This window comes from Taudactylus pleione, unplaced genomic scaffold, assembly GCF_031769625.1.
Source record: "Taudactylus pleione unplaced genomic scaffold, aTauple2 ptg000154l, whole genome shotgun sequence".
Lineage (NCBI taxonomy): Eukaryota > Metazoa > Chordata > Amphibia > Anura > Myobatrachidae > Taudactylus > Taudactylus pleione.
In genome coordinates this window covers 29044420-29064569 of record NW_028284556.1, presented here as the reverse complement: position 1 = coordinate 29064569, position 20150 = coordinate 29044420, and the positions used below count along the sequence as shown (strand labels likewise).

General features: G+C 41.4%; 1 protein-coding gene across 1 annotated transcript in view; it reads right to left on the bottom strand.

The window, feature by feature from the left end:
- Positions 1-344: 344 nt before the first annotated feature.
- LOC148521969 (visual pigment-like receptor peropsin) overlaps positions 345-20150 on the bottom strand; it is a 37617-nt gene continuing 17811 nt past the window's right edge. Inside the window, exons 3-6 of the mRNA XM_088474508.1 lie at positions 13881-13980; positions 9526-9630; positions 3535-3758; positions 345-1092 (exon numbers count right to left, since the gene is read on the bottom strand). Coding sequence (XP_088330634.1) covers positions 637-1092; positions 3535-3758; positions 9526-9630; positions 13881-13980 — 885 coding nt within the window. The 3' untranslated portion in view covers positions 345-636. The remainder of the gene's footprint in view (positions 1093-3534; positions 3759-9525; positions 9631-13880; positions 13981-20150) is intronic.

Sequence of the window (20150 nt, the reverse complement as noted above, 5' to 3'; positions counted from 1 at the left end):
GCCTAACCCTCCCTCCCCCCCTGTGGCTATACGTGCTTGGCGCCCGGCGTCCCTTCGATCTGAATACCGGGCGTCAGGCTCCCAGCATATGTCTAATGACGACGTCTGTATTTAGACCCTTGCCGGGATATGACAGTCGGGAAGCCGGCTGTCGGGATTAGGTCCGCCGGCTTCCCAACTGCATACCTTACTTTAGAGGGGCATCTTATATACAGTACATATTTGCAAACATTGGGATGTCTATAGAAGATGGTCCTCTAATCTCAAAAATAAAGAAGATACAACAGAAAAAGATGTTGCTGTGTTTTCGGAACCAAAAATAACGTTCACTTTATTTACATGTCTAAATTACAGCTTAACAAATGACAGTAACATTTGCTCCAAAAATGCTTATAATTCTTTAATACTCCCCCATGAATATGGTTGATTGGTGTCATTGGTATTTGAAGGCCTAAACATTGTTTCTCATAAGGCAGCTGTGCACTTTCATTGCCTAATACTCATGAAGATAACACATGAAAAGTATAAAAAGAAGACTTATTTTGAGGATTACACACTTCCAAAAACACAATCAATTAACTTTTTAGATAAAGAGGATAATGTGAATTTCAAGATTACATGGTTACATATACCAACTCATAGACGAGCACATTCATAACTAGGGCTTTCAGATGGTTTATCTAAATGGCAAGTGCAGACATCTTTCATATCAAGCGGTGGGGTATTGCTGGGACTTCCCACCCCAGAATCGTGACTTGGTACTGCTTGTGCTTCTTCTGGTGCCTCAATATATTTTTGTTCTCTAAAATGAGGGGCAGGTTCCTGTTTATGCTTTAAACGTTTGAAACGCTTAAGTCTGACTGGATCCCTGCCACTGGTCTTTGTGCAAGGAAGCAAAATGCTTAGATCCTTTCGGAACTTGGAGCTCATCCCAAAGTAGATCAGGGGATTATAGAAACTGGCAGATTTTGCAAAAAGGCTTGCTAAAATACTGGTGAGATTGGGAACATAGTATCCGAATGCAGACCAGATCGATATTACAGCGTATGGAGACCAGGCAATTATGAAGGCTGTGCAAATGACGATTGATACCTAGAAATAGAAATGAGAAAATAAAATAAACTATTTATCAATACAGGCTGGTAAAAAAAAAACATAATATTACTCAAGGAAATATTTCACCTTGACATTAATATTTTGAAATGGAAACAGGACTTCTATGAGACATCTGTCAAGTGTTCACTGGGTCTTACAAGTTTTGTGGACCATTGATCAAGAATGAAGTGTTACATTAGATTATTACCGGGATGTTGTTTAGATTTCCAGCCCACAGCAGTCCAACTTCCCACAGGGGATAAAACTCAGACCTCTTAGATCTCCACAGGCCTGGAGATTGGCTACCTATTTTTTTACATCAGCGAGATCAGTGATCAATGATATTTCTGTGCCTCAGTTCTCACTCATAAGATTAACCGAACATGGAGTTAACTTTAGTACCTTCTGATGAGAGTAGCTGAGTGGAATGGTGAGTTCCTTGATTAATTTGAGTTTGATGCAACACTTCACCTCCTCCTGCAACAATTGCATTCTGTTTTGTTAATTGAGGAATCCTACTAAACCTTTATATGTGAAATTTCAATTGCAGTGCCAAAGAGTGAAGGTTACACATGTAAGAATCCATTTTTGGTTTAACAGGTGGTCACAGGGCATATTTACCACCACAAAATTGCTTGAGTATTATACTACTTCAGTTCAAATGTGTCATTTGCAACACTTTTAGGTCCACTCAGGCACATATGGGGCCTAAATTCAGAGTTGTACGCTAGGCAGTAGCAGCAGCTATGGTTATGCTAATGCAGCAGATGCGTCTTGTGTAAATAGCCACCTCCTGCCGGCTTCTGTGATCCAATGTTACTTCCGAGGATTCAACATTGGCTACCATTGGCCATCTGCACAAGCCAAAGCTTACTCAGAATGGTGCCGTAACTAATCTGCCAGGGCCAGGAAATCTGTGTAGAAGACGCAGACCCTGGCCACGCCACGCCTAATAAATGAGACCAACACCTCCCCCCCTACCCGTTTTCTGGGACGCAGGCTATGTTGCCATTATATAAATAATGATGTGGTTAATAACCATAGATATTAGTTGATCAGCTATGTTGAAATATTGAATGGGTATGTAACAGCTATCCTCATTTGTTGACGGCAAAACTGCAGTAATGATGCTAGACTGTTGTATGGGCACTAGGGATGTGTGCTGGACCATTTTTGCTGGACTTGGATCTGATTCGTCGTCCGACTTTGGATTTGCCACACCGCCGGGACTGGTTTTGGATTTTAATTTTTTTTTTAAATTCACAAAAAAAGCTGAAATCACATAATTTGGGCTTTTTTTGTTCCTAGAGCAGTGGTTCCCAAACTGGGTGCCCCCTCCCTGTTTTCTGGAATGCAGGCTGTCTCTGTCCTTGCCTCTGGAGCACATGCGCACTGCGGATCCCGGTGCATGCTTAGTCAACCCACCTTCGGAGTTGTACGGAAACCATTGGGTTTGCATACAACTCTGAGTCAAGCCCATTATCGGGAATACAGTAGCACACTGATATTCATATACATACATACATACAAGCTTGTGCAGGAAGCAGTTTCTTATAGCAGAATGTGGGTGTGCAAAATCCTCAAGAAAGGTGTATTTGCAAAAAACTGTGCTGTACATCTAAGCAACTACAAAGACATATTTAAGACTAGTATAACGGATCCAGCATATGCCTGGTCACCTCGGTCCGCCCACACTGCTCCCTCCCTGCTATATATATTTACCCTCTCCCGGTGCAGAGCGGCCCTCAGTCCAGATCTGTCCCATCGCTAACTACAATGGGAGTCATTGAAGGGATAGCACGCACCCCAGCTTACACTGCACATGCATGCTGAAGACGTGACAAACTTTACTAAATTAATATAAAGGCAATCTGTTTTTGACTTTGATGTAGAATATACAGACAGTGTGCATATCTTTATTAATGAGATCAATAAGGTTGCAACAGCCGAATACAAATTGTAACAAATACAGTTTATCTAAATAAGAATTTTCTATGCTCTTTGGCTAATCCCTCTCCCCTTGTATGACAAAATAGTTTCTCCCGTAAGTTATTGATGAGACTTTATAACATATTGTTATATTTATGTTTGGTTATTTCGGCTTATTTTTCTGAATTTAATTTTAACTTTAATTCTGTAAACCCTAACATTAATTCTGTAAACCCTAACTTTAATTCTGTAAACCCTAACATTAATTCTGTAAACCCTAACTTTAATTTTTTCATTCTCGTTTTGGAATTCCTCATGGTGAACAATGTTTCTTTTTCTTGTAGTGTTGTTGTACATTTATTCTTTATTTTTTTTAGTATATCATGGGACCTGATCATCATTGTCATATTAAGCACACAGAGCAGCTAAGATTATTGTCACAGCTCAAGGTATAAAGGAGAATGCCACACAGTCTAAAGGAGAAAGCCACACAGTCTATAAATTACATACCCTGGTTACATCGCGTTCCATCTTTCTTTGTCTATCTGTTAAGTTTCCCTCAGTACTTAAAGCACGACTTGATTTTACAGTGTTGATTATGGAAATGTAGCAAAATACCATGACTATTACAGGCAGGAAAAAACAGCAAATAAAAATGGACACAATGTACGACTTATAAATTGTAGAGAAACTGGCTTTGGTCCAGTCAATTTCACAAGTTCCATACATACGATCTGAGAAAAGCAGAACATTTATTGTTAGTAATTAAAAGAAATTATGGTGCAGATTACAGTATGTAAAAACGTTAAGTTCCAATATATACCTGCAGAGTTTAGTCTGATATGAAATTGTCCAATATGTACTTACTGAAACTTTTGTCATTTCCAATTTTATAAACAAGTCATTCTCATCATTTTATATTACTTTTTAATTACAAATACAATAACAATACATATTTATATCTAATTATTCTGCTATGAAAATAATATTTATAAACTTCAGTGAGGAATAATGTACCCTGAATTGTAATGAACCTCTAGTGTAGGGTAAGATATAATAGTCTATGTGTTGTTTGTAGGATCTCCGCAGACATTGTTGTATCCAGGGGGGTGAAGGGGCTCCCTTTGCTGAAAATCTGTAAATATTGCACCTATAAAGATATAAGTGTGCTCTGCAGCTGCTGGGTCAAACTATCTCCCCCCTCTTGCAGTGCAGTGTAAGGAGCCCATTCTCCCATCCTACCAGGAAGCACAGGACAGCCTGTAATACTGAGGAGTGTCCTGATCAGCCAGGAACCCCTCAGCAGCCTCTGCTGTGCTCCAATTGAACCCCATAGCACACAGTCAGTCAACCAATCAGAGTACAGGCCTGCCCCCACCTACACTGGAAGCCCTTGAAGAAGCTGGACTGGAGTTGCAGAATACAGCAAAACAAGAAGAGATAAGTGTAATGCTGGGTACACACTGACAGATACATGTCTCCCAACTTTAAATAACCAAGGTTTGCATAGAACAGAGGGCATATAAACCTCTAGACAGGGATTGATGGTGTTAATAAAGTGAAAGGAGTGGTAATTTAGGACTGACAGTTGTTAAATCACAGGGATAGGTTGTTTGTTGTTAATGGGGGAGTGGTTACTGGGCTTATGGGTAATGTCTGTAGGTTAGTCAGCCTCTTTGATTCTGATCTCCCACCCTCCCTTCCCTATTGTGTCTTGTGTCGGCTTTATTTCATGGCAGGGAAAATACTGGCAATCTGTAAAGCGTCCTAATTGCTGCAGTAGGAGCAGTGCACGCCCCTTCAATGCACGGGTTAGGCTGATTTCACCCTACTGGGGTCAGCGGCCCCACTCATCCGGGTGGGCCGAAATGGTGCATCTGCATGGGTGTTGGATACCGTCTCACTTGCTACAAAGGGAGAGTTGTTCCTTGCAAGCAGCTCACTTACATTGAGGGATAGTTGGCCCTGGTAAGTTGCGGACATCTTTTGTCTTTTGCCCAAGTCAAGCTGGCGCCGGTGGTTTGCCGTTATTTCCTCTGCCACCATACTCATTATTGTAAATAAATAAAGCTGACCTATTATTTTTGAATGGCATTAACTTGGTCTGTGTCTTTATTTTTTGAGAAAACGTGGTTTGAAAGAACTTATGGTTACATCCATCATCTGACAATAGAGAGTTTATGAGCTTTGTAAGGAGGGACAGGTCGCGCACGTCCGAAAGGGGGATGGGGCTTAGCGCAAAAGGGGTGGATCATCGGGGAAACGGGGTGGAGCCTCGTTGCACCCCCTGTTTACATCACTGTGGGGGCATGCCCCAATCTCTCCCTACACTAGAGAACAGATGCTGTGCGCATGCGCACTGCATCTTTTCTCCTTCTGCTTACCTGCAGAAGGAAAATGGTGAAGGAGAATGGGTGTATGCTACCCCAAACTTTCCCCCACTGCGGGACACTGTGGCCCGTGAGTGGGACAGTGGGACAATCCCAGAAAAACAGGACTATCCCACTGAATGTGGGATTGTTGGAAGGTATGCTATGTCATTAAGCTGATGTGAGCGACCACCATACTTTTTGTTTGCAGTTTTGAGAGGCATGAAGGGAGCCAGCATTGGGAGGATGTGCTAGTCCGTATAGTGCCATGTGGAGGTTTCTGGTGTACCTCCTAGGTGAGTCAGCTGTCGGCTTATACATGTGCTGTTATTATGCAGTACATTAATTTGTAATTACATGACCCAGAGTGGGTGCTACTATTAGGTAGCAATAATTATTTTGGGGTGAGCGTTTGGGTGTGGGGTCCCCGGAGTTGCTCTGGCTGGTCCTTTTTTGGGGCATCACCACTTAATTCACATAGATACTTTTTCATCACCTTCCTATTTGTTTGTTTATTATTTATGTCATTTTAATTCTTCATTTTATTAACACTTATTCTTTATCTTTACACATCTATACTTTACACTTCACTATCACCTTTTTTCCCCCTTTCATGTGATGCCCTGGGGATGGTCCTTGGCTGGAAGTTTTTGGGGAACCCTACGCTTCGGACGTGAACCCCTTAATGTTAGGGACGCCAGTATAGAGGAGCCTTGACGCTGGCCTGGCGCTTATTCATATATTTGCAAATGTATGTAACTAATACTTCTGAATTTCTATTATTATGTAGGATTCAATTATTTTTGTTGATATTGCTGCAGTGTGCTGGTGGGAATCTCCCTTTTTTCCTGTTGTTCAGTGTAAACCCCGCCCTTTACAAGCACCTGTGCAATGTCATTAAGCTGAAATGAGCGACCACCATACTTTTTGTTTGCAGGTATGCAGATATATCGCCCATTCCATTAAACGGGAGATATATCTGTAGTGCATTGGCTGGTGTGTACACACAATATGTCTGCAGCACAGCCGATGCCGATGTATCTTGTAGACATATTGGCACATCTGGTTGTGTGTACAGGTGACCTGCTGACTGCCAGTACACTTGCTGCAGGGAACACTGGTGACTCACATCTCAACAGGGCGGCTAGATATACTTCTATCAAAAGTTGGCTATGACACTGTCCCCAAGCTTGCATGGGCCTTCAGCAAGCGTCCCAGCTGCCCCAGCCTCAACTGGGGCATGGAGTGAGGTTAATGATCTGCATAATATGTTGCCTTTATATAAATAATTATGTGGTCAATAACCATAGATATTAATTGATCAGGTATGTTGAAATATTGAATGGGTATGTAACAGCTATCCACATTTGTTGATGGCAAAACTACAGTAACGATGCTAGACTGTTGTATGGGCACTAGGGATGTGCGCTGGACCATTTTTGCTGGATTTAGATTTGGCTCTGATTCGTCATCCAGATTTGGATTTGCCAAACCACTGTGACTGGTTTTGGATTTGGATTTGGATTTTTTACAAAAATGTACAAAAAAAGCTAAAATCACATAATTTGGGCTTTTTTGTTCCTAGAGTATTATTAACCTCAATAACATTAATTTCCAGCCATTTACAGTCAGTTTAGACCACCTCACAGCTCACAGTATTGTTTTCACAATTCTTGGCCAAAGGCTGCAATGAGTTGGGTGGTTACTAAGCGACAGAGCAGTGGCACAGATACCGCAGTTTAAAGCACATTTATGAAACATTGCCACACAGCAATGGCAGGAATGAAAGGTAGTACAAGATAGAATTGTCCTTGGACCCTCCCACATACCCAGTGGGGTACGGCCAGCAGAGTCGCAGTACTTGTATACACAGTGGGCTACGGCCCAAGGAGTCACAGTGCTTGAATACACAGAGGGATACAGCCCAAGGGGTAATGGCGCTTGTATACTGCATTCACAAATGGCTATGGCCCAAGGAGTCATGGTGCTTGTATACACAGAGGGCTATGGCCCAAGGAGTCACAGTGCTTGTATACACAGAGGGCTAAGGTCCAAGGAGTCATAGTGCTTGTATACACAGAGGGCTAAGGCCCAAGGAGTCACAGTGCTTGTATACACAGAGGGCTATGGCCCAAGGAGTCACAGTGCTTGTATATACAGAGGGCTAAGGCCCAAGGAGTCACAGTGCTTGTATACACAGAGGGCTAAGGTCAGAGGAGTCACAGTGTTTGTATACACACAGGGCTATGGCCCAAGGAGTCATGGTGCTTATATACAGTATACACAAAGGGCTACAACCCAAGGAAACATGGCGCTTGTATACATAGAGGCCTAAGGCTCAAGGAGTTATGGTGCTTGTATACACAGAGGGCTAAGGTCCAAGGAGTTACGGTGCTTGCATACACAGAGGGCTAAGGCCCAAGGAGTCACAGTGCTTGTTGAGTACACAGAGGGCTAAGGCCCAAGGAGTTACGGTGCTTGTATACACAGAGGGCTAAGGTCCAAGGAGTTACAGTGCTTGCATACACAGAGGGCTACAGCCCAAGGAGTCTCAGTGCTTGTATACAGTACACAGTGGGATACAGCACAAAAAAAAAATGTTTAAACTTTTATTATTTTTTTTTACTTTAAAAAATATATATTATTTTACTTTTTTTACACTGGAGCAGATGGGCATGAGTACAGCGCAGCATACATCAGCATGCCTTGTATACACAGCCACTTGTGAGTCTGGACACAACCACTCAGCAGAGTAGCGCAGCATATATCAGCGTGCCGTGCAGTGTGCCCCCCTACACACAGTCACTTAACAGCACAGCTACTTGTGAGTCCGGAGTCAGACACAGGCTACAGCCACTTTAAACAGCAGAGTAGCGCAGCATACAGTATACAGTGTGCCCCCTATACACAGTACAACATAGCACAGCCACTTATTGTGTGTCTGGACACAGGCTACAGCCACTTTAATTAGCAGAGTAGTGCAGGATACATCAGCATGCAGTGTGCCCCCTACAGTCACTTAACAGCACAGCCACTAGTCTGGAGTCTGGACACAGCCACCTTACTCGAAACGCAGCGTGCGTTTCGAGTAACAAATGGCAGCTAGTCTCGGTCGCGGTGCCTTATATAGAACCAAGTCTCGCAAGAATCCAACGGCGGTAGGATGATGTACGGCCATGAAGTTGGATCCGAGTCAGACAGGAACACCCGAGCCGCGGCTCGGGTGGACTCGGATCCCCTATGTTCGGAGCCATTCGGATTCCACAGAATCCGAACCACTCATCCCTAATGGGCACATTAAGACATCTTTAGTGTATATTTACATGTTAACTATTTAGTCACTGCCACACAATAATGTTATGTGCATTTTAGTAAGCTATTGGAATTCCTGCACATGCATACTGTATATTTATTGGCAGTTGGAATATCCTGAATAAGTTTCCTATATCCACTTAAGTGTGGAGAAAGTCTGTCATAATATGAAATGATACATAAGCACACTTATGACTTCAATAGGAATCATGCACTTATAATTTATGAACTGCTACATGAATTCTGTTATGGAAATATTCTAATGAATTGAATTTAAAATATAAACAATATATGGGGTTGGTGAGACCCACTGCATCTATTCCGCCTGACACCCCCATATGTGTCCTCCTTACACGCAGCGAAGATGTGCTTTGTCGTGGAAGGGGCATGCCCTCATTCTCATCATGCTAGGGGCTTGCCCAGCGCTCTGAGAGCTGGTGGGCAGCCCCCATCCTGTACGGGTACAGTATTTATTATGCACACATGCGTGCGTCATCTATCATCACTGCTTGGTGACACCATACAAGGGGTGTGACACCAAAATAGCAGAGCAGCTCTGGTATTTTGTTGTCTCCCCCTCGGATGGTGTCACCCGTTGCGGCCCGCATCCCCCTAGCTGTGTGTTAGTAATGGATGTTTGTGTATATAACTACATGTTTGGGTTATAAAAAAATTTTTATGCTGTGAATACAATTCACAGTATTTAATTAATGGAAAGTTCTACATTACACTTGTTTCTCTTAATGGTTTTATGGGGGTTTTTCATTTCTCTGAGTTGAGCAGTAAACATTATTATATTGAATCTCTATAAGTAACTTACCTCTGTAGCTTCCCCAGCCTAGGAGAGGAGCCATTGACCAAAACAATGCTGCAATCCATATGAGTACCAGCGATATAGTGATGCTGCCATTGCTAATGCAATTAACTGTAAGGACAAGATCAGAAACACATAAATATGTGCAGGCATGGAAACTATCATTCTGAATGGTTGGAGTTTTACAGACAAGGTTTTTGTTATTTCTGTAATGTGAAGCACTATGTAAAAAATATGCCAAATTCTATTTAACAAATGACCCCTGTTTTTCCCAATATGCCCTAGGCATTCTCCTCATTACATTGCTCAGCAGTGAGAGAGACTCATATACAGTGACAGAAGGAGGTAGCACTTGGTGTGTATGACATGTCCCATTACCACTTTTTTATCTATTCATTCTGGTTTCCAAAATAACTGTATAATAGGTTTTCAGGTAAAAGATCCCATAAATAAAGATATATGGAAATCATATATTTTGTACAGTCTGTTGTTCTCTCATTTACTTTAATATAAGTGGAAAGGTCCTTATTTGTTGAGGTAAAATGCATATGTACTGTACTGTAATGCATTGTTGAGATAAAATGCATATGTACTGTAAAATGCATTGTTGATGTAAATACATATGTACTGTACTGCAATGCATTGTTGAGGTAAAATGCATACGTACTGTAATGATATGCATTGTTGTTGTAAAATGCATATGTACTGTAATGCAATGCATTGTTGAGGTACAATGCATATGTACTGTAATGCTATGCATTGTTGTTGTAAAATGCATATGTATTGTAATGATATGCATTGTTGAGGTAAAATGGATACGTACTGTAATGCTATGCATTGTTGTTGTAAAATGCATAGGCATAAAGAAAAAATGCATTTGAAAATGTTTGGAAATGCAGTGGTGTAGCAGTTGAGGTAACTGGGTTCTTAGCCACAAGGGGGTATGATTACTAAAGTACGGGTTTTTAGAAGTGAAGGTATTGCCCATAGCTACCAATCAGATTCTACTTAACATTTATATAGCACTTTCTAGAAGATAATAGCTAGAATCTGATTGGTTGCCATGGGCAACATCTCCACTTCTAAAACACTGCACTTTAGTAAATATACCCCAATACTTAACAGAGTATTGTATAATTATATTGTTAGCATGGATGCTGTATTGGCTAGCATTACTGCCACACAGCACTGAGTTCAATTCCCAGCCATGGCCTATCTGTGTGGAGTTTGTATATTCTCCTATGTTTGCATGGGTTTCCTTCGGATGATCTGGTTTCCTCCCACATTCCAAATTGGTTTCTAACAAAGATTAACACTAGTGTGTATGTCCATGTGATAGGGAACCTAAATTGTAAGCTCTGCTGGGGCAGGGACTGATGTGAATTACTGAAATATTCTCTGTAAAAGTGCTGAGGAAAATGTGTATGTGTTATATAAAAAACTGTTAAAAAATAATTAAATTATTCAGTCATATTTCAAGAATACATACAAATACCGGCAGAATAGATAGTTCTGTCTACACCCACACTCACCTGTAGCTGTCCTTTACCGTATATATAAAGTGGCAGAACAGGGTATAGTGCGACACAGAGAACAATCCCAGACACCGAATGCTTTACTCAGTAATATTTATACAATACAAAAATGGTGCGATATATTATCCATGAAACGGAGCATACACTGGCTCTGAAAAGTATTTACCCCTTTGATATTTTTCACATTTTATATTCTTACATCAAAAAGTCAGAATAGACTTATTAAGGAATTCTTACCATTGAGCAACAGAAAAACAATCCATAATGTCACATAATAATGAGAAAACAGTAAAGTTTTTCGTAATTATATACAAATAAAAAATAGATGACAACTGATGATATATGAAGTCACCACTGTTGTTTTTTTATATGTTGGAAACACCTGCAGCTGTAATCACAACTGTGACCCTTATACAGACGCGAAAGAAAATCGGGAGTACAATGCTCATAGGAAGCGCACATGGAAAAAATACATATATTCTGCATCTGCGTGTGCAACATATGCCACTGGTTTGCTACCAGTCATCATCAGCAACAGGAGTATATTTGTATACGTCCAGGTCTGTATAACGCGTATATCTGTGAAATTGCCCTCATTGAATTTTGCCTAAATGGGAAAACCCTTTCACTAAACAGTTACAACTCGGCTGTAAGTGTAGATGCATCGCCAGCACTTGCGTGGGCCCAGTTTTGTAGCAAGTGCAGTATGAATGTATGCAATGGTGAGTCTATTTGTATAATACCATGTACTTCCAGTCTTCTTCATTTTATTTCTCAAGCTCCATCAAGTTGGATGAATTGGTAGTACTACCCCAAATACTTTTTGCTTTATGCTTTCATCACTGTCCATCTCTAATATAAATCTTGTGCTCAGTTCTAGGCCTATTGCAGACTGCAGTTGGCCTTCCGTCAACATTTGTCTATTTCTGCATCTATTTTGACCTTTTTTTGTTTTTAGTAGTTTTCAATTTCCTGAAGCAGCGATGCCTCCCCACAGTGTTATGCTACAGTACCTACATCATGCTGTACAGTAGGGACAGTGTTCTTGGGTCTTGGGATGATCAGCAGTGTCGGGCATGGTTGCTCTAGGTGATGTTCCATGTCAGTATCCATGAACAATGATTTATATTTGCCACTCTCCCATAAAGTACAGATGTGTGCCAGGCTATTGTTTACCCTGTCATGGACAATCATTTCTATCAGGATATCTCCCACCCAGTATCACCATCACAGTTGTACAACCTTATTCTTTAAATTGTAAACTCTCGTGAGCAGGGCCCTCTTTACTTTTATCCTTCTCCTCTAAGTGTCCATGTCTCCAGCACAACTGTGTCCTGCATCTCCTCCCTGGCCTCTAAGCCCCCATTCTCCCTTGTCTCCTATCCTTCTTCAGCGGGTCTGGTCCTGCTTGCTGTGCCCTTGCTCCTGGGCAGAAGTTAAACTCATACTAAATTGAAGAGGTGAGCGGATGAAGGTGTTATGTTATATTTAGATGAAACTAAGATATTTACAGTCAAAGGGCTCGATTCAATTAAACACGAAGTGAATAGCGCCAGGAATGAGCTCCCGGAGCTATTCAATTCTGTGAGAAGTTAGGTCGGGGAAGGCTCGTTCTCGCGCCTTAACAGGGTGTTTAGGCGCGAGACGGGCATTCTCCGACTAAACTTCCCGGTGCGATGCTGTTTTCCCATCGCTAAAGGCAGAAAACAGCATTGCGCCTGGAATTTAGTTGGATTTCTGCTCAAATCCTTGGGAGGGATGCGAGAAGAAATCCTTAGTCGAGCTTAGCAGCACAAATGAATTGAATAGCTCCGGGAGCTGATTCCCAGCGCTATTCACTTCACGTTGAATAGAATCATGCCCATTGATACATTTAACATTTGACATGAATTGGGCATAGCACTTATCCATTGAATATATCAGTAAATAGACTACCAACATTTAAAATAACATTTACTATGATCCCTAGATCTCTAGGTCATTAACTTGTTACATAAAATAACACCATTTGTCTCTTCAATTAATTCCTGTCCTAAAATCTCATTTCACCTGCTTGTCTCTTTAAGTTGTATTGAGCTGCTCTGCCCTGACTTGTACTGTACCTTGTTGCTGTTTGCTTGGCTACTCCTGTTATGGTGTAAATGTAATGTCTTGCAGTTTGCTCTTAGTATGCTGCTGAGGCACCTTATCAATAAAAGATAATAGTAAATTGCCTATGAGCGATTTAATGCCATCTTATGATTATAACGTACACTTCCTGTATATGTTGAAAACTCCATGCATGTTCTACTTTGTGCATGCACTAAAAATAAAAAAATTGGTTAATTTTCTAACAAACACAAATGAAAAACACAATCTGAAATCAAACTTAATGCATGTACATGTCGGCCAATTGTAATGAGTTTACAGAATATTGAAAATAAAATTCCAACCCACTTGGAAGCATTGACACAAGAATTATTGATGTCTGTAGCCAAAACAATCATGGCATCTAATAATTAGTTTTTGGCCTATAAATAGGATGTTGTAAACATAAGGAATATATAGTTCAAAGATTCTAGGCATGATAAAAGTATCAATTTATCAATAAGTACTGTATCTGTCAATGTTATGTTTTCAAAGTTCTTTATAACCATGACCCATAATCTGCATATTATGAAAAGAAAACAGGTGGATAGTAAGATTTCAAAGATGATGAGACACAAACCTTTCCTCATAGATCACATCAGCAAACTGGTTTAATGATGCAAGAAATAAGATATTTCAATAATTGTGTACCAAATTCATTACAGATGTTACTACCAGTTCCCCTGATTTGACTCTTACCTCTTTGAGGATGACATCCTTTAATATAGCGAGTTACACTGATAAGAGTGAGGGTATTTATACTGGCCAAACCAAACAGGAGAGTGAGGAATCCATCAACCTGAAATTGAAAGACATACAAATTTAGTGCATAAAAACTGTTATCCCGTTATATATTGTTTTCTTGACGTATCCCCAAGTTCTGACAATACCGATCTAATAACCACTGCCCAGCACTAGCTCTGCTGATGAACTTACCATAGTGACTGATTACTATTATTTCTACTCCTTAAACTACTGCTAATAGAAACAGTTAACCCCAGTGTTCATATAGGAGTTGCATGAGCTGGACTGTTATCTCTCGCCTGTCACATTAAAGCATTGCCTTTGCTGTAAAGCATAATCTCTTCATTAAATCACCATTATCTTTGTACCAAAATTAGCTCATTGCTTCAGACTTGTTATCACATTTAACGACTTTGATGTGAGAAGCGCAAGAAAAGAATGGGGATATCTAAAATGAGGATCAAACAAGCATTAAAAAAACAGCACTTTGTAAAATTTACTTTGATTTACCTTCAGGAGCAAAACAAACATACAATAAAAAAGCTAGCATGCCAGTGGCAAACACAGGATTTCTAGAGGGGGGTTTCCAAATGCTTGATTTTAGAGTGAGTGTAGCCAGTCCATGAAAAGGGCATAATTAGCACTTATCCAGCTTTAATTTGCATCATACAAAGTGTATCATAATTCCATCATATACAGGACCAACAATTACAGTAAGCCATTAAATGCGGCAGTAGGGCCATCCTGCCTGAGCTGAATGTTTTTATTTCAGATGTGGGCAGGGCCGGTGTAAGGTTTCAGGGCGCCCTAGGCAAAGGTTCACAATGCCGCCCCTGTTTTCCCCCAAACCCTCCGCCCAGCTCACAGACACATAAACAGCGCCCTAATAATATTCACATGATCCGAATTAAAGGGATGATTGCCCCTGTAGTACCCCCAGTTTTAATGCCCTTGTAGTGCCCCCAGTAGTAATGCTCCCTGCAGTTCCCCCAGTAGTAATGCTCCCTGCGGTGCCCCCAGTAGTAATGCCCTTGTAGTGCCCCCAGTAGTTATGCTCCCTGCAGTGCCCCCAGTCACTCCCATAGTGCAATGCGGGACCCGGAAGCCAGAGCTTAGAAGTGAGCTCCGTCCTCCGGCTGCCGCTGGTGCCGGGGGGGAGAGAAGGAGCCGGGCACCTGCTGGTAACACAATCTCAGCGGGCGCCCGGCAAATGGAGGGTGCAGGGCCCCATAGCAACCGCACCCCCTGCACCCTATGTAGTTAGGCGGACTCAGAAGCACCCTGTAGTGGCCGGCGCCCCTAGGTAGTTGCCTAAGCTTGCCTAGTGGTAACACCAACCCTGGATGTGGGCACCATTCCAGAGCATTGGAGCAAGTCCGGGAGTCTGGGGGAGCAACAGAAGAACCTAGCCCTGCCCTGGACATATATGTACATATTGGTCTCCTTATGCACTGGATAGTGTATTATTATGCAGTAATAATAATTAGCCTTATTGATTAGCAGTGCACCGCTAACAGTGCATGTTTTCCATATCTCCTAGTTGGTGCACAAGTGTATTTATAACTGGCTGACACATGTTAAAAGATCCACAGGTGGTGCTAATTATTTCATTTGTGATACTGAGAAGAAGTAAAATCTATTTTATTACTATTTTTATTGTGGTTATAGTGTGTCCTGGGGAGGGGGGTTTTCAGGCAACCGGAACCCCCCTTGCATTTGCCTATACATGCAAATAGAATTGTGCTATAAAACTGGCTGAAAATTGTGCCTAACAATTGTATGCACTATGAAAATGATAATAATAATAATAATAATAATAATAATAATAATAATAATAATAATAATATTATACCCTTTCCTTCCACCACTTGTCTTTCATTGAGAAACAGGTTAAGGCCAATACACAAAATATATGTTTATTTCTATACATCTATTAGTTACAATGCATTTTACGTAGCTGATTATTATAGGAAAAACAAATGTAGTCAGTATAGTGTGCATTTTTTAATGCAATCCACAACTTGGAAATCTTCGATGGCATGTTTGATTATACCCGGCATTGTGCTGGCATTTGTCTTAGCTGTTTGATTTTTTATGCCACTTAAAGTATTTTAAGCCAGGGAATATGTAATAGGTTAAGAGTTTATGGCATCAATGTGTCTTCTTCAAGTTCACTGCTAAATTTAAAGCGGCAATTACTAATATGGCAAAACCAGTATTAATGGTTCCCTAAACTCGGCACTTATTATAAACAAGACAGCCTTTAATTGTGTTATAAACTAAAGCTGGGTACACACTAGGTCAACAGGTCGACCGTTCAACCAACCCGCCAACATATCTAACGATTGGTAAGTGGTAAGTACCAATTGTCTGCCCAATGTGCTGGGCTTGACAGCTCAACTGGATGGGCATTAAATTTGCCCACCCAGTTGAGCTGTCATTCGCCGCCGGGTCTCTGCAGCATATGCACGGGTGATTGGCGGGTTGCCCGTACACACCAGCAGATGTCGTTAAAGACATATTCGCTGTACACACCCGGCGATGCACTATAGATATATCATACGTTTAATAAAACGCTCGATATATCTATCAGTGTGTACACAGCTTAAAGTACCCTATGAAAGATAAGCACTTTATACAGTAAAATCAATTATAAAATGTTTGCAGCTTGATAAATAGAACATTCTGGGTATACACAGGGCAGGGGTTATTTATAGAGGGGTATATACACTTTGATGCACCTGTCCTGTGGTCTTTAAATTGAATTTTTTTTTTTATTGTTTTGGTTTATGGATAACTTGAATGACATAAATTGTAAACATTCTCCAATATAAATGTGAAGTAAATTATCTAATGCATAAATGTTACTGTACATGATTTTAATTGCGAAACAAAGATCCTTAACCAAATATGTTGGTATGAATAACGTATTGTGTGTTCTGCATGCAAGGTCACAGTAACCAGGTTTGTTTTATAATAAAATGTTCATTTAAAACATAAAACTGTCCGGCTGAGAACACCGGGACTAACCCTCCAGGTGAGCGAGGAACAAAGGGGGAGAACACTGGGACTAGTCTCAGCAGGGACATTTCTACTGCACACTAGGGGGCTCCTCACATTCTCACACTGCTCAGACCGCTCCCACGAGAGCAGGACATTCATACATCATTTTATTACATAGTTCATGCTATCCCAGTTTTCTTCATCATGTCAGTTATGTGCACATGTGGTTTTATCATTGCACTATCTCTCCTTACTGCAGAAACTCTGTTCCGTTTCCTTTGTAATTCCTCTGTATATCTGGCCCACCGCATGTTACACTTCCAAGAGTTGCTTATCCTGCCCATTGTAACCTATGTAGTACGCCCTAGGCAGCTGATTCACCTGGTACTCCCAAGGGCAGGATGAGTAACCCATTCATTGAAGTGGTGATGCAGGGTGTATCCTGTTAGCTCACAGTTCTATATATTCTTGCACGTCTTATGTAGTGCATCCAACATGGCTGGCTTGTCTGGTATTCTGTATGGAATGAAAAATGCATAGGTCTGATGAACTTGTAAGGATCTCGCCTAGTAATTTTCTCTCTCCCATTATGTCTCATCAATTCCAGGCATTGTCTATTCTGCTCTTTGTGGGGGCCTATGTAGTGCGCCTAAATAGCTGCCTCACCTGGATCCTCCATGGGTAGGATAAGTAATCCTGCAACTGATTACCCAAAATTTCCTTTATGCTTATATTATGTTCTTAATTCTATTCTGTTTTGAAAATGTAAACCTCTGATTCATGTTATTTCTATCTAAGAAGCACCTTGAGTCGTATTGAATAAAGAGATATTTGTTTTATCCCCAGTTATTACCTTCCCTCCACTGTCTTTGCCCTCTTCCCCCACCATCTCTGTACTGTATAGCCCTCTTCCCCACTGTCTCTGATGGGGGTTGGGCACCGAATGCCGGCAATCGGAATCCCAGCAGTCAGAATCCCGATTATGGAATCCCAACAGGGTTGTTGTCGGTCAGTATCCTAACCCTCCCCCTTCTCCCTACCCCTAACCCTCACCCCCAATGCTTAAACCTAACCTCACCCCTAGTGCCTAAGCCTATCCTCCTCACACCCTAAACCTAACCCTCCCCCCTTAGTGCCTAACTGTAACCCTCCCCCTAGTGCCTAACCCTCTCCTAGCCATCCCCTTAAACCCCAGTACTTACCATCGGGATGCCGGCGCCAGGATTTTTGTCAGGCATCAGGATTCTGGCGTCGGCATTCTAAGCGACGATTGGGATTTTGACTTGATTCCCCTCTGATGGTGCAGCCCTGGGGCCTACAAGAGCTTATCTTGCAGAAATAGGTTATCTCTTGTCACCAGAGATATCTGTTGAGATCTTAGATCTCAGATTTCTTGCGGTAAACATTAAACCTATATGAATATCTATATATATATATATATATATATATATATATATATATATATATATATATAGGTTCAGATTAAATACAGATTTAAAATAAGTTTTAACATTTAATGGGCCTAGATGCACCGCAGTCCCTTTGATATGACCTTTTTATAGAAATAATATGTATTGCACTTCAGTCCATTATCTTTGTAATCATTATTATTTATTTTTAAATAGTTTTCTTCATTTTCCTTGAATCTGCCATTAATGGTTAGTCACAATCACATTTTAAGGAAAGCAAAGAAATAAAATCATCATAACCTTTTCAGCACAGAAGTGTATGAATCATTGCTATGCCAAGGGGCATTTACATCATTCCTACGTATCAGTCATAAACTATCCCATGAGACCAACAAGACATCTTCCTTTTCTAGTCAGATCACATTTCAAATATAATAGCACTAAGCCTCAAGCGATGAGACTTTTGTCACTTTCATATAATGATTAATAAGATTTCTGGCTTAAGAGAGTCTTCTCCATTGTGTGCCACATAATGTTTATCTGGCTCATGTTAAAATAAAGTTAATAGATATCTAATGCTGGTTACACACTGGCCGTTATATTGGCCAGTGTGTACAGACGATATGTCTGTGAACAACGTCGTTCACAGATATATCACATTGGCTGTGCTGCACAGCCAATGTACAGATATGTCTGCAGACATCTGTCCATCGGCATGTGTGTATGGGCGATCAGCCGATTGACCGTACAGAGGGGTGCAGAGAGGGGTGGGGGAGCCACGACCAGGTACTACTTACCCGGCTCCAGCACAGCTCCCCATCCACAGCAGACCAGCACACTCTGCTGTGTGCTGGGCTGCACTAGGAGACTATCCAAGGCTGCTAAAGCAGCAGCTTGAGCAGTCTCCTATGTCAAAGGGGGGAGCGATCACCATGATCTCGCCCCCCTTTGGCTGTGCACTGGGCTGAGCGGCACACAGGGCCCCCCTTCCCAGCACGCTGCGCCACATCGCAGATCGGGTTTTATTCCCCCGAAGGGCCACACCTTCCGCCAATTTTTTTGTGCAAATCTGCGTGGCCATGTGCTCAGCCACAGGCAATCAGACATTCAGGCTGCTCAGCGCCGTCAGTAGGAACGCACACAGCGTGACATGACATCATCGCACCCGCTTACTCTAGTATGAAGAGGAGCTGAGGACGGAACAGCGATGGCCGCAGCAGCCAGAGAGCAGCGAGAAGATGCTGCCAGTTACAGACAGCTACTGCTCTGGAAGAGACAAGTGGCCCCGGCATATGATTTTGCAAGACTCCAAATCATAGGTGGGTTGACCTCTCTCTTACTAGTTATCCCACAATAACTAGTTAACCACAATACTAGTTACAATATCATGTGGTGATTTTATTTTATTATTCCCTCTGCATCAGCTGCTTAGGAGTGCCCAGATATAACTCTGGTTGAGACCTGAGTTGGGGGGGGGGGCTTCAAAATTTAGCTATGGGGCCCACACAGTTCTAGTCACACCTCTGGTCCTCTATATTTTAAAAAAGTGGAGTCGTTATAAGGTTTACAAAACCCTTTTTTTTTAAATTTAACAAAATTGGGGCCATTTGTGTTGCTACTTAGAGATGCAGTCCTACCATATAGACTAACAAGAGCATAATATGCATTCTCCTTCAGTCACTATGAGGAACACTGCTTACCATTAAAGATATGTAGAACACTAGTGTCTAAAAAAGCAGGCATATTTTTTAATTTTAATGTAATATATTTTGGCAAGGTGGCTCCAAAGTACAAAAAACGTCCTAAGCCCTTA